General features: G+C 32.8%; 1 protein-coding gene across 1 annotated transcript; it reads left to right on the top strand.

Annotated features, from left to right (window-relative positions):
* Nucleotides 1-1458: 1458 nt before the first annotated feature.
* LOC143257833 (thyrotropin-releasing hormone receptor-like) lies at nt 1459-15209 on the top strand. The gene is made up of 2 exons (XM_076516864.1): nt 1459-2304; nt 14840-15209. The coding sequence occupies exons 1-2, from the start codon at nt 1465-1467 to the stop codon at nt 15182-15184; spliced, it is 1185 nt and encodes a 394-aa protein (XP_076372979.1). The 5' UTR covers nt 1459-1464; the 3' UTR covers nt 15185-15209.
* The last annotated feature ends 906 nt before the right edge of the window (nt 15210-16115 follow it).

Here is a 16115-nt window from a genome sequence, read left to right as displayed (position 1 = left end):
AATGGGCTAATCTGATTGTGGGTTGCTCTTAGCCATTAAAGCTGTTTATTTTTTTTCACTACCTCCGATGTGTAATGATAGCCTCTTGTGGAGCAGCTAGTTTATTTCATTTCTGAAGTCACATTTTCTCTTGCTATATCAGCATAGCTTAACGTCATAAATATCCGTCTTTTCGTATGTACCTTCATGATTTTATAATAACAGAATAGAAACACTTAGATGTAAGACAAATGTTTTATAGTGTGATACTCCCAGAATGAATGAATTTTAAGTATCATCTGTAGTTACAAATCTTTGCACGTTAACCGAATAAAAGCAAGAGAAACAGGAGTTTTAACCTTTGCAATTGTAGGTTATGAAAATGACCAGAAGAAGGATTACTGGATATATTAACTGTTATAAAATTTGTTGCAGTTAATTTACAAACTAATAAGAACAACAACAAAAATCAAGGCTTGTAACGTACAGTAAATTCTGGTAACAAAAGTTCAGGTTATTAAATCGTATAGTACCATGTGTATATAGATACGAGGTCGAGACATGAAACTGATTTAATCTGAGATATTTATTGAACATGACGTTTATATGTTTTTATTTATCACGGTAAAACTATAAGTTCTAGTGAGTGCAAATGACAAAAATTACAATCGATAAAAGCTTAACCGTTGAACAAAACAATACCTCAAAACACAGTAATGTTGCTAGTATTATATTGTGTTCGTTGATTTATGATTATTGTTTACGGTTTATTTTCATTTTGATGAAGGAAAATATTTATAAGTATAGTTTGTGTCATTTGCTTAACTGCATATATTGCGAAATACATGAAATATACGATTCAGAACCTTAGCGAAAAATCATGACTTATTTAATGAGTTAATTTAAGGCGTTGGGAAAATTTTAAATGTATAACTTTTTCCTAAAGTTTTTTCTTTTCATAAATCTTCAGAATATTGATGAATGTTAATTTTATTCTGTTAGGACAACACGTTGGCGTCAAACCCTTGTGACAAAATCTTACCCATGGTGAATTAACCACACACACGTTACTTCACGTCAGAGAGCTTTTATCCAATCAAAGTATGATGGGAATGCGTTACCATGGCAACAGTTACGTTCTCACAAATCATAGACTGATAACGAACAGGCTGTTTATATCACAGTTCAGTGTTGTACTTAGAGGAGAATAAACTACATACTAGAAGTACATTCTGTGAAACGTCAGCCCACATTACAAGGGTTTCGCATGATACTTGTATCATTTTGAATAATAACATATTAATTATTTAAATTTTTATCAAAGATTTCTTTAAAAATTCAACACCATTTTAAGTAACAGTGTTTTGTATTGCTTTGATACGTCTTTCAAAACATCTTTTCTGCTATTTTCTAACTAAAATATTGTTTTCGTTTAAATGCTTTAACTTTTATCATTAATGCTTTGGTAAAAATTAAGAACAATCAATGATGTCTTCAACAATTTCATCGACAGCTTTTGAAATTTCTGCTTGCAATACAAGTAATACCGCTATCTCTGGTAGTGATTCTTCAACTTGTAACTTAACATCAAACACGTGGAATACTACGATGTTACCAGAACCTTCCTACTATCCAACTTACTACCGAGTAATTGGAACAACATTTCAAGGTTTAATCTTCCTGATTGGTGTGCTTGGTAATATTATGGTTGTAATAGTTGTAACCAAAAACCGTAGTATGCTCACCCCTACTAACTGTTATCTTGTCAGTTTGTCCATAGCTGACCTAATGGTTCTAATAGCTTCAGTACCCAACGAGGTCTTGTCTTACTTTCTTCTAGGAGATGAGTGGATCTGGGGTCGAGCTGGATGTATTATCTTCATCTTTCTTCAGTATTTAGGGATCAATGCTTCATCCCTGTCAATCACAGCTTTCACAATAGAACGGTACATCGCTATCTGCCATCCCATGAAGGCCCAGATGGTTTGCACAGTCAACAGAGCCAAGAAGATTATAATAGGTGTTTGGGTGTTTGCTTGTCTCTACTGTTCCCCTTGGCTGTTTCTAACAAAAACAGTTCCCATTTACTACAGAGGCCACGAAGACGTGGAAACCTGCACCTTTGCTCTTTCCAGAGAACATTATCTTGGCTATTTCTTTGCGGATCTAGTGCTCTTCTATATGTTCCCGTTGCTTCTATCTTGTATGCTATATGGACTAATAGCAAGGATCCTCTTCACCAGTGAGATTCCCAGAAACTTGGTTAAAGGAGGAAATCCTCCGGAAGATTCCTTAAAAAGCACCAATTCAAGCACCAGAGTGCAGGTACAGTTGGCAGTTTTTATTCATCCTTGTAATTGTATCATTTATTTTTAGAAGTCTTATGTTATCAACTCCTTTGTCTTTTTGACGTAGAAATAACATTAAAATGTTCCCATAGCACTGAAAACTAGTGACAAATTAACTTGTGACTTTTAGAAGGAAGATTAAACGTCAATATAATTTTTGTTGAAGAAAATCAAGTGTAAGATGTAACCAAAGATCGTATTGGTGAAATTAGAATCTGGCAAATTAACTCTTTAATTTGCCTAAATTTTGTTGATTTCTTGATACAAAACTTATAAAATTTACACGTTTTAATGCATGTAAGAAATACTTGAATATACATTTATTTATTGTATTATAGTCTATTAATTCAAAGAGAGTAGCTTGTGATGTCAGAAGTCTATCAGGTTTATAAATTATAATGTATTTTAGTTCAGCAATATTAGAAACCAGAAAAAGTACCTACAATATTGTTTTACTGTTGTTATTCTTTCTAACATTATTATTATTTTTGTAGAAAATAAAACAAATTTTAAACATGTTTGTTTATCTAGCCTGCTGGCCATATAGTAATAAATGTATATAACATTCGTATGATTTTTTTTTCATATTCATATCATCATATTAAATCATTCGCTTTGACACTTTTCTTTATTACTGTATAGTTATGGTGTTGCCGGTAGTTCAGCAGTAAGTTGACGGACTTACAACATTTTAATACAAGATTCGATTTTCTGTGATAGTCAGAGCGCATAGAATCCATTGCTTAGCTTTGCATTAAAATAAACAATCAAACAAAAGTATATGTAAGAATCTGTTGTAAAAACTAAATATGGAAAGTACATGCTTTACGTTAACAATATAAAATTGTAACATCTTGTTTGAAAAAAGCTTAGCGTAAAATTCTAGTTCCGTACATATCTTCTAATCTTTGTCTAATAAAAGTAAGAAATAATACCTGGTAAGTAAAACCTACACTTTAAATATTTGAAAACAACATAAAAGATATAAGAAAAGATTAATGTTGATTTGTTGAAATTACAACCGTTTATATTTTGAATTCTCTTTTAAAATACAGTATGTATGCAGATGAAATACGACATAATCTAAGCTATCTCTAATCATCTGCAGTCGGATATAATGCCTTGACTTATATTAATTTGCGTCATTATAAAGTGTTATTTAATTCTATCGCTTCTAAGTTATGGATGGCTTGTGCGGATAGCCATGTATTAGCTTTGCGCGAAGTTAAACCAACGAACAAATTCTGTTTCTAGAATAACCGAGACACAATTAACTGATACTTTAGCTACAGAAAACATAGTGCTTGAGCTAAGATTATTTAATGACTTACTAACGTTTACGTCAAATTAGAGTAAACATATACATACGAATAGTTTTGAAACAATGAAATATATTTTTAAAAGGAACGAAAATTAAAACAAAATATTTGTTCTATTATTATAATATAAGCTAGTAAAAAGAGAAGTCAGTTAGTTAAATAATTATGAATATAAATATTCAATCTGTGCATAATATGCTATGATTTCTATCAGATTAGATATCAAAATAAATTATATGATGCAAGAATGGTTTTCGAAATACCAAAACGTTTCTGTTACGAACAAGCCGAGTGTGGTTCAGTGGTGAATGGGTCTGAATTTATATATGAGATTCAGAGCTTAGTGTTACATTATCAGCAAAACAAAAATTATGCTTCTGAATCTGAGGTTGTGAGTGCGTTATAAGAGTTACAGGTAAATACCACTATTCAAGAGTTGGCTTAGGGAGATGTTGATAACGGGAGGTGGTGCCATCTACCGTTATGAGCCTGACAGTAAAGACACAGACTTTTTTGCTTTATGTCCAATTTAGTAAAATTACCAATAAGTTTTGTTTGTAATTAAGCACAAAGCTGCACAATGAGCTATCTGTGCTCTGCCCACCAAGGGTATCGAAACCCAGTTTTCAGCGGTGTGAGTCCGTAGACATACCGCTGAACCACTGGGGGTTTACCAATAAGTAAACTATTTTCTATAGGCGACAACGTCATCTGTATAGAAATCGTTTTACGTTTAATAACCCAAAACATTAGAGTACTTAGTGATTTTGAATCCCATTGTATTGAGTTATGTTATCAGCATAAGGAAACATACGCAAGAGAATACAATATTAACACCGTAAAGAGATAAAAGGTGTTATCCTTTTATAAGATATCAATCTTAGGATAACGTTATTTATTTTTAAGCTGATATATGCAAGTGAGATACATATATATATATACATATCATTTATTTTAATATATTCAGGGTAATGTTGTAACCATTGCATACCGCTATCTCTTGAGCTATTCTTTAGTAAGGGAATATGCGATTGGCCAGTCGCATTATAATGCTCCTCAACAAAAAAGGGTTGGCTTATTCGATAACGGGATTCAAACCCGCCATCCATAGGTTGTGAATTAAGCGACGTGACCACTAGGCCATGTTGGTATTGGCTCAGGTTTCTCTTGTATGAGTATGTGGCAAGTTTTATCGCCTCGCCCAGGTTTGCGTTTTGTTGCATGCGCTATTAAAAAACAGGACCATGCGAAAGAATATAAATTTGATAGCTACTGGAGGTAACATTAAACATACATATGTCATTACTTGCACATAGGTCATACGCATAGACATAAAGAGCGTTATATTTAGCAGTATAAACAAGTCCATATGCATAGTTATTTGCCCGGCTTCTCTCCCTTGTGCACACTACTGTTAAAGAGCTGAACAAAAGTACACAATTTATGACATATTTGATTTTTTTAAAGGTTACTAACAGCTTAATTCAAAAGTTGGAAGTTTATCCTATTCATTAAAAAGCAGGAAAAGTGTCAGTTTAATCAAAATTCATACAGATTGTTTGTTTTTGAATTTCGCGCAAAGCTACGCAAGGGTTATCTACGATAGCCGTTCCTAATTTAATAGGGTAAGACTAGAAGGAAGGCAGCTAGACATCAATACCCATCGCTAATCCTTGATCTATTCTTTTAGCAACGAATAGTAGGATTGATCGTCACTTATAATGACCTTTCAAATTGCGAGTCGAGCACCCTAACCATCTGGCCATGCCAGGCCCTTAAAACTTCACCACTTTTCGATAAAATATATTGAAGCAATTAAAAAAAAAGAAAAATCAGAACATAGATAAAAACGTTTGTTTTATCAATAATCTAATATAGTGAACCAAATAATTTATTAATAACTGCACCAACACCATTAGATGGGGCTTTTATTATGAGTGCACCTGTACTTTTTTCTGTCTTTTGGGTAAGACTGAACAACACTCTGAAATCTGCAACACATTTGCTTTGAGCTAACAGGAGTTCGTTATTAATTAAGGTGTTTTGATTTTTACTTCAGTCATGAAAAGATTATTAGGCACTTGTAGCAGATTGATATAAATAATATATGTATTTGATATAAAGTAGTTAGGTTATTACTTCATAAGTATTGTATATTAATAAACAATTAGGTATAATAGTAAGTCTGCTCGAACTAACCCATAAGTGATCTAAGCTTTTGGGATGAATTATGAAATAAAAAGATAATGATGAAAATTAGAAAATTGTTTAATTTCTTAAGTGAGTTAAATAAATCCTTAATCGAGCCATAATTAAGATTGCCATCAGCAATGAAAATAATTATTTTGATTTAATATTTCATTTAATTTGAATATAGAATTAAATAATTTTTCAATGTGAATTTTTTCTCATATTTTCTACCTTTGTGGAGGAGGTTTAGTAATACCAGAAGATTTTGGTACTTTTGTTATTTGAAGTGATGCTTCCTTGAGAACCAAGGGAAGCATTATTTCTTTATCAAAACAACCGCTAAGAAGAATATCTGACGTCATATGAATCTCTTATGGACTCCAACACCATCCTACTGTGTGTGTGTTGTGTGCTTTCTTATAGCAAAGCCACCTCGGACTATCTGCTAAGCCCACCGAGGGGAATCAAACCCCTAATTTTAGCGTTGTAAGTACGTAGACTTACCGCTGTACTAGCGGGTGGCACTATCCTGCTGTCGTTGTCATCTTATCTCTCTGCTTTTGTTTTATGTTTTAATTCTCGCTGTAAATGTAACTAATATTAAAATCACTTATAGAAACTCGGAATACAGTACTATACGCTATTGTTTTGTCTATAAAATTTGGATACATTATGAAGAAAATGCCCTTAGAAATGAATAAATAAATATGTAAATATACGCCTTAGGATACAGTTTGATAGATGATTGTAGTGTCACTGGTGAGTGTGTTTGTAAAGTTTAAAATGTCACAGTACATTAATTTTGTAGGCTTACGCAACAATAACAAATTTGATGTCATACATCCTTAAAATTACAATTAAAATGATTTAAGTAGTAAAAACGAAAAGAACTGAAAATAGTTTTTTACCAACTCATTTATGGCACGAGTAATTATCTGTCTAGTTACATCTTCCTGTTGGTGAAATATGCGATTAACTTGAAAAAATACATTTAAGTATCAATAAGCCAATATACAGGTGTACTTTCAATATGAATAAAAACTTATCCTTTCATACTTATAGCTCAAGTGAAACTTTGTTTTTTAACCCACAATTCAAATCTGACTATACAAATAAGAACACACACTAAAAATATTACTAATATGACCTTTATGATGGTGGGTTATGTTAACATTAATACATTCATCCAATATCATATAATTATTTATATCATTATGTATTACTAAATCTATATAGATAATATGCTTTAGTTTATATTTTCGGAATTTTTCTCGCAAATGTCTCGATGAAATCCTAAAAAAAAAATATTGTGTGGTTATAAAGTTCTTTGTCTGAAGAATTAGGATTGCTTATTGGTTGTTGTTGTTTTTTTCCATTCAGAACCACCTCACCAGTGTTTAAGTCAAACTGTTTATTGCAGCGAATGTGGTACACGTTGACACAACGTTGTTGTCATCACGTGAAGACTGACTTTGACTGGCTTCGATTTCAATTTTTGTTATTTTATTCGCAAAATATTTCACACAGACACCACTTGACTCGCGTGTAACTTCCTAAATAAAATGAATATTACACAAAATATAATTTATTTGGGCTTTCTCGACTTCTTTTGGTCTAAAATACTTTGTGAACACGCATTCAGACATTTTGGTAAATTCAGCCATTTATTTTACTTCTCAGTAATTTACCTTATTTTACAATAATTATCCTTTAGTTACCTTTGTCTTTACTACGGGTTTTGTTCTTCGTTTTTCTTACTTTTTTATTTCAACTCGTAGAATCTTGTCAAACACTGAACACTCATAAATGTTTCATACAATATACACAATTATGAATACCGACTTTGTTGATTACTTCATTGTAATTTTATTAAATATAGTTACGTTTGCGTGAATTTGTTTGTCTGATCGTATAGTTTAAAAAAATAGACCAGGATTTATTGGTGTAACACATAATATCTGCAAGAAAGTGTAACTTAAACATCGTGCGTGAAAATGATAGAATAAGGAAAATTCAACCAAAGGGCATGAAAACTACCGCATATGTTTTACAGGTCATGGTTTGTAATAAAATATTTTCTATACTACTGTTTCATTTTAAATTTTTTCACTACATTTATAGTATTTTCCTCTAATACAATTAACTGTACATTTGTTTTTCTATTAATAGAAACGTCTAATGAGGGATACGCAAACTCACACAAACTAACGTGGCAGGGGTTTAGTTTAGAGAATTCTTACAATTTCTCTCTCCAACTGGGGTGTTTAGAAACGTTGTGGTTCCTCTTCGTCCCCTTTCATGAAAGGTTATTAGGTTTAGTTTTTTTTATTACTTATTTATTAAATAATTTTTTACTCTTTTTTTGGGTGAAGGAGGTCACTCTTAATGTTATCCAAGACCGAGGCAAAGGCAGCACCGGAGAGAACGGCCAGGTCCCGTCCCGAAAGGCAGAAGTCATAGTAAATATGAACACGAATTCAAACGACCCGAATCAGAGTCTGGCAATAAAATTGCCTGGGTTGGGATTTAAAAATCCAATGCCTAATTTTTGCTGTGAGGGGAAACGGGAGTGCCCTGAGAAAACCTACTTTCACAGGACAGGCGCCGAAAGTTTTGCCTGTCCTGTGCCCGATATCTGAAAAAGAGAATACATATTATTAACATGAGCTTAGTTTTTTAGATACTTTGTTGTGTAATTTGTGGTTCTTGAAATATGTTGTAAGGTGAAATGTATTTTGTTGGTGCACTAGTTAATTTGTATAGTGATGCCGTTAGTTTGTTTCTGTTTTCTGCTTTTAGATAATATTTGTGTGATATTTCCATTAGTCTATTTCTTAGTGTTTGTAAGTTGCTGATTTGATGTATATAATTTACTGGCGTGAATGACGGTAGACTGAATGCAGATCTTAGTATTCTGTTCTGTTGAACTTGGATTTTCTGGAGTGTGTTATTTGACATATTGTATGTTACTTGACATCCATACTTTATTAGTGGACGGATGTAAGCCTTGTATATTTGGATAATGGTGTTTGGTGAGCATTTCGATTGTCTACTGGCTAGAGTCATTAGGTGTGAAATCTGTTTTCTAATTGATGAGTGTATATTGTTAACATGTTTTTTCCATGTTAGTTTTCTGTCGAAAGTAATGCCAAGGAATATGATGTTTTTGCTCATGTTAATGGTCGTATTTCCGAGTGATAATTTTATTTTTTCTAGATTTTTTCTTTGTTTTTTTTAATTTCCTGTAGAAGGTGATTGCTTGTGTTTTGGTTGGATTTAAATCTACTCTCTACTTGTTACTCCATGTTAAGATGTTGTTCAGTGATTCTTGTACGCGAGACATGGCCATCACTGGGTTTTTGGAGGTGCTCCAGATAGCGATGTTGTCTGCGTATTGTGAATTATGCGTGTATGTTAGATTTGGGAAAGGTATGTCACTGACGAAAATAATATATAGAAGTGGAGAGAGGACTGATCCTTGGGGCACTCCTGCGGTTATATTAAATGATTTAGATATACTTTTATTGACTTTTACTTGTGCTGTTCTATCTGTTAAGAAATTTGATATCCATTTAACTATAGTGGGATTTATTTTCAGGTGATTTAGTTTGTATTTGATGGCATTGTGCCATACGCTGTCGAATGCTTTTTTGACATCTAGAAATACCCCAATGGTTACTTGGTTGTTGTTAAAAGCTTTATAGACTGATTCGGTGAGTCGTGTGAGGTGATCTGTTGTTTGCCTGTTTTTCCTGGAGGCATTTTGGGATTCTGGAAGGATGTTATTTGATTCACAAAAATGGAGAAGACGGTTGGAGATAACTCTCTCCATCAGTTTGCCAAGGCAGCTTAACAGACTGATGGGACGAAAAGTATCTGGATTGGTCCTGTTGGTTTGTTTCTTTGGGATCGTGGTTATGATGGCTTTTTTCCAAGTGTCAGGGTAATATCCAGTTGTTAGTGAAATGTTCATGATGTTTGTGAGGTGTTGTAATAGGAGAGTAGAGCTTTTTTTCAGAATAATGTTTGGAATTTGGTCATGTCCGGGGGAAGTATTTTTCAAGTTTTTGATATTAATTTTTAGTTCAGTTATGGTTATTTTTCTATTAATTGAACTTGAGTATGCTTCTAGTGTCTCGCCAGGGAACCGTGGTGAGAATGAAGCTTTGTTTGTATTTATGAAGTTGTTGACATGATGTTGGTGTTGTGTGTCAAAGTCGACTGAATTTAGGTCGCTAAAGGAGGATTCGTAGTAGTCAGCGAATAGGTCAGCTTTCTCTACGTCCGTCCTTGCGATTTTTTTGTTGTGTGTGATATGTTGTTGCATGTGATTTGTGTTTTTGTCTGAAGAAATACTCATGAATTTTTTCCAAAATTCTTTTGGATTGTTCTTGATTTTTTCTAAGTTTTTTACAGAAGTTTTGCCAATTAGTTTCTTTTGCTGTTTTAATTTCTTGTTTAATTTTTGCATTTGTTCTATTGATTTGTGTTTTGATAGATGGATCACGTGTAATATAGTGTGTTCGTCTTAATTGTCTGCGTTTGATTATTAGTGCGTGAATTTCTGGTGTTAGAGTCCATTGATTATGTGATTGCTTTCTTCTTGTTTTAGGGATTGTGTTTTTTATGGCTTTCTGTATGGCTTCTGTAACTTGATTTACATAATTGTCTAGTTCTGTTTTGTTGTTAGCATGTTCAATTGGGTGGGGTAATGAGGGATAATTCACAGTTGCTATTAATATAAACATTTAATTTAGGGTAATGTACAGCACTTATGAAGTTGTAAAAATTAACTAATACTGTATGGTGAATTTTGTTAAAATTGTCCCGTGCATAAAAATTATTACAGATTAGCCCAGCATGACCAGATAACCATCTGGCATTCGACTTGTAATCCGAGGATTTCGAGTTCGAATCCCCATCACACCAAACATGCTCGCTCTTTCAGCCGTGGGAATGTTATAATGTTATGATCAATCCCACTATTCGTTGGTAAAAGAGTAGCCCAAGAGTTGGCGGTGAGTGGTGATGACTAGCTGCCTTCCCTCTAGTCTTACACTGCTAAATTATGGATGGCTAGCGCAGATAGCTCTCGTGTAGCTTTGCGCAAAATTCGAAAAAAAACAAACACACAGGCTATCATAAAATAAGAAATATTACATATCTTTTTTATTCTGATAAGAAAAATATATTTAAAATTATGAACCTTTACAAATGAGTTGAAAATCAAAATGTTTAATGCAGACAGCTTTTTGCATAGCTTTATATCAAAATTCTAAAACGAACTCAAAAAGTGCTGTAAGATTTATTCATTTGCATAAATGAAAGTTTAACAAGTTTGGAATTCTGATACCTGCTCCAAAACAGCTTAGCATTCTATATTTTTCATGTAAGTATTATAGAATGAACCTCTTTACGATAAAGTATGTGTATTTTACTTCTTACGTCATATATATGACATCTTATTTTACAAGCATAGTGTAAAATGTAGCTAAGATACGTTGAAATGCTGCGCATTCCAATGAGTTTTACACAAACTATATTTATTATCAATCAATGAAATGACGTTAAAATACTATTTCCTGAACTATGCTCAAAGATTAAAAACTAGAGTTGATAAATATCAAAGTTTTAACTTTGTAAACTTAGATCCTATAACCTTCTGCACGTGAAATTGGGAGCATGAATTAAGTTTTTGTCGCATTATAATGACTCCAACAATAACGATTAAAAGACTGGCAAGTTTTTTTATTCCATTTTTGAGTTTTCTTAGTTTCATGTTTTAAAATCGGCGGTATATCTAAGATTCAATGTTTACGTTATTCATTATATCCTAAAGAATACTGAAACTGTCAGAAAGCATTAGGAAAAGACAAGTAATACGATATTGATTATCGATATCAAGATTGCATTGACGGATCGATATATCATAAGGTTGCAAATCAGATGCAACACATTCAAACCATATGCTAATAGGCTTAAGTCTAGGTTCTAAGTAGTAATGGATATTTTCATAAACAATTTCCATATTTGAAAGAAGACATAGATTTGTATTGGAGACAATACTGTAAGCAATGAAAACATTAATCAGCTGAAAGTTCCACTAAAAATGTCTTACGATTTTAACGCTATTGCATTAGTATTAGAAAACGGTTGCTATTCTAGTTCAATAGAATAGCTTCATATAGGTATGATAGGGCGTATTGTTACGTAGTTGAATTCTCTTTATGTAGGCAGCTTTGCAATATAATATATTTTGTACAATAAATCTAACTCTCAATTTGTAATTAATCGTTTTAAGGAACGTTATTGTAGCTTTTTCTTAGTTATGTCTTCGCAGAGAGACAGCTTTTTTTTTCTTCTTTTTTCAAACACTTTTCAATCGACAGCATTTCTCGATGGATTGTTTGTTTCGTTTTTTTTTTTTTTAATTTCGTACAAAGCTACTCAACGGCAATCTGCGCTAGCCGTCTCTAATTTAGCAATGTAAGACCAGAGGGAAAGCAGCTAGTCATCACCACCCACCATCAACTCTTGTGCTACTCATTTACCAACGGCTGAAAGGGCAAGCATGTTTGGTGCAACGGTGGATTGACTTGAAACTTTGTGCGGTTATATTCTCGTTTCATACGCCCAGAATCTTTTGTTTTCATGTTTTTATTTAGGCGTTTAAAAAAAATAAACCCAAAAGTATATATTTTGTGTTCTTTTGCAGCCATATTTACAGCAATCATGACGAAATTTGGCACAAGTGTAAATTTTCGTGCGTCCTACAAATTATAATAGAAAACTTTGTATTTCCTTATTTTGAGACTTTTAGGGGATGCAAACTAATAAGATGCATAACTTTGGGGGGTTTGGTCAGTTATTCAGCCAATTTAAATGGGATTTAGTATAAAGATACTTTTCTACAGATAACACGCATTGACAATATTGGATACTAGATTTGCCCATTTTTGTAAATACAAGGGTTCAAAGTGTCACAAAAACTAAATTTTGAGATTTTGTATTGACAATGGCTTGGCTGTATCTCGGCCAATTTATATGGAATTTGGTACAAAGACACTTTTCTTACGGCCCCCAAACAAGCATATAGAAATTATGAAATTTCTGTATTTTGTTTAATTTCTCAACAATGAGAGCAAAATTTGTTGGACTTTTCTTGAGCTATTCATGTGTATATCAACCAACTTACATGGCATTTGGTACAAAGATACATCACGGCATACCCGATGCTGTGATATAGACAGTGTTCGATTTGTTAGTACGAAATATCTCATGCTGGGATTGCTTGGTGGACACATGTTGCATTCACTAACAAATGCTGGTCTCTTTAAGTTTTATTAAAATCTCTTTTATCATGACATTTTCTTTAAAATCCTAACATCTTTGAGCTAAATGATATATATTCAGACAGTGCCGTGCGCCAAATAAACACAATTATCGTGCTTTTGCATCTTGAGGCTTCAGTAGTAGGGATTTTCAACTAGAACGAGATATTATGTCAATAATTCAGGAAAAGCCGTTCCTAATACTGAAGTACTAACCAAAAGGAGAATAAACAACATACAACGATTTCTGCTATAAGAGCTTTGTTACGCACTTTGAACTGAATGTCTGTCACTTTTATAACATCACCATGAAGCATGTCAAACAGCACCATGTCATATGCTTTGGACCCTTCAATCCACAGTCCTATAAGCTAATTACTAAGCTATGTCCAATTTCTCATGATTTAGGAGTGCTGTATCCACACATAATTCGACAAATATATGCTTCCTAACTGTTTTTAATTACTACTACTACTATTTTGTATTATACTTTTTCCCGAACATGTCTCCAATTTACTGTCATTACGTGCATTGCGTATTAAGATTGCACATAGCCGGAAATTTGAATTTGAATTTATAAGTTAACCAAAATGTATGAAATTTATGATATTTGCCAACAAGATTGATACACACAATTTTTTTTTTAACATAAATATATTTCAACACACACACAAAACAATACAACTTATAATAACGGGTATTACAAATAATTGTTTATACACAACAGTTTTACAAACATACAAACAACACTGAGTTTTTTGTCTGATCTGGAACTAAATCTTTTATCGAGGTTTACGAAAAGTGAATTAATTTTATTTTGATACACAGGTACACTTATCTTGCTAGCTTGAATTACGCGTAAGTTAAATTTTTCACCGACGATAATATCTAAGGTATTCGTAAAAATACTAATGTCCGAAGCTAATTCACGAAAGTTAAACAGTTTATATATGTAAAAACGGCTCGTTTTGGTTGAGAAAATATTTACGTAGAGGAGCGAACAACGTTTCGACCTTCTTCGGTCATCGTCAGGTTAAACGGTTTATAATGTTCGAAATCTGTAAACGTTCCTGGTCAGATATCTGTAGTTTTCTCATTTGTAAGAGCTTATCACTATTGTAGCCTCTGAGGTTTGTAGTATACTGACTGTGGCAAACTGTCTCCCTGCGTATTGTGATGGTTTCCTCTTATACTCATTGGGTGAGATTCTCGAAAATTCAACTAGCTGTAATACTGGGAATCACCAGTATATCACATGCGTTTCAAATTATATATTAAACTGAAACAACCATAGATAATAAAATAAATATGTGATATTAAATCTGTTACGTTACTAACTTTACAGAAGGTAGTTATTACTCTACAGTACTGTATTTAATGGTAAAACTGGCTTTCTTTAATGGGTTTCATTTCAAAATTACGAATTGTATGTTTAAATATTTTTCCCTATCTTTTTTTCAACCAAAAATAATATTTAATAATACAAAAAGTTGCCGCAACATAAATATAATACACTTACTTTAGTAAAATGCTTGATATTATACAAAATAATGTAGATAAAAATAATTTCTAAATCCATAGTGTTTATACAGAAGTACAGGTTAAAATATAAAATGTTATTACTAAATAAAAATTCAGATTTTTTAAGGAAAGTTTCTTTTTCTAAATCCAGGTGGTGAAAATGCTTGCTGTTGTAGTGGCTCTCTTTGCAACACTTTGGTTACCCTATCGAGCTCTAGTGGTGTACAATTCCTTCGCTGTCAACCGCTACATGGAGCCCTGGTTCCTGATGTTCTGTAAGACCATGATCTTCATTAACAGTGCTATTAACCCGATTCTGTACAATGCCATGTCTGTCAAGTTTCGACGCGCCTTCAAGAGGACCTTATCTTGTTGTCAGAGGCAGCAATGTCGTCGTGGGCCATACTTTAGTGATGTAGTGTCTACCCGATTTCTTCCAAGTACCTTAAACATGGCCACAGCGTCTTGCAGAATGGAAAAGCAACAGCAAGTTTAATCCAGCATGTAATAGTATATCTATCGTTCCTTGTAACAATATGCTCTAACTTAGGCAAGAACAAAAGCGGTATCTTGAAGGATTGAAAGTTTTAAAGTTACACTATCTAAATCTATAAAATTATTCATAGAGAAGTCAACGTAGAACATTTTGTGTATCGCAGCTCGACAAAGAAAGCCAGTTATACTAAAAAATAATTATTCCTTGTACAGACATCACTACTTATCATATATACTGTAACTATGGCAACAGTAAAGACGTAACTTTATGACATTGAAAATCTAAAGCAAGTGCAAACTAACGTTAATTTTACCGAATCAGATTTTTAACACAGTCAGCAATATACATTAGAAGTATCATACTTTTAGAAAAAATAAGAATAATACCTTAAGGAATAGAAATGGTTCAAAACAACATAAAAATACGTTTTTTCTAGTACACAACTACCCACCTCATATCGTAACCGGAAATACATCCTGCGTAATATCTTTCTGTTATCATAAAGCTAAGAAATGGTTCATTTGCATTCTTACGTCGCGGATATTCGAACTTTATTTTAGTGTTATAACTCCTGAGAACATGCAGAATCAAATAAGTGTAACCGATCTGAAAGAGCTTTGGTTTTTCAACAAAATCATCTGGTGTTAGGGAAATATCATAATCAGTAAAGCAATCATCCTGTGAAAAATCAGTAACAATAATATTATAACTACAGAAACCTATTGCGTAAAAGAACAATGGCATATATTGGCAGTGGCAATAACATCCACGACGGAATAGTTATTGTTTAATTCTTATAAGGACAAAGTTACATAGCAAGTTTTCATACTGTGATCACTGTGAGTATATTAGTTCTATAAGCCCTCAAACTTACCGCTGAGCTACGTGGGGTGTGGAGATGGTAGAACATAAAACTTGTATTTTAGCTCAA

The sequence above is a fragment of the Tachypleus tridentatus genome, chromosome 7, assembly GCF_004210375.1.
Source record: "Tachypleus tridentatus isolate NWPU-2018 chromosome 7, ASM421037v1, whole genome shotgun sequence".
In the NCBI taxonomy this organism is placed as follows: Eukaryota; Metazoa; Arthropoda; class Merostomata; order Xiphosura; family Limulidae; genus Tachypleus; species Tachypleus tridentatus.
This window is presented reverse-complemented; position numbering and strand designations above follow the sequence as displayed.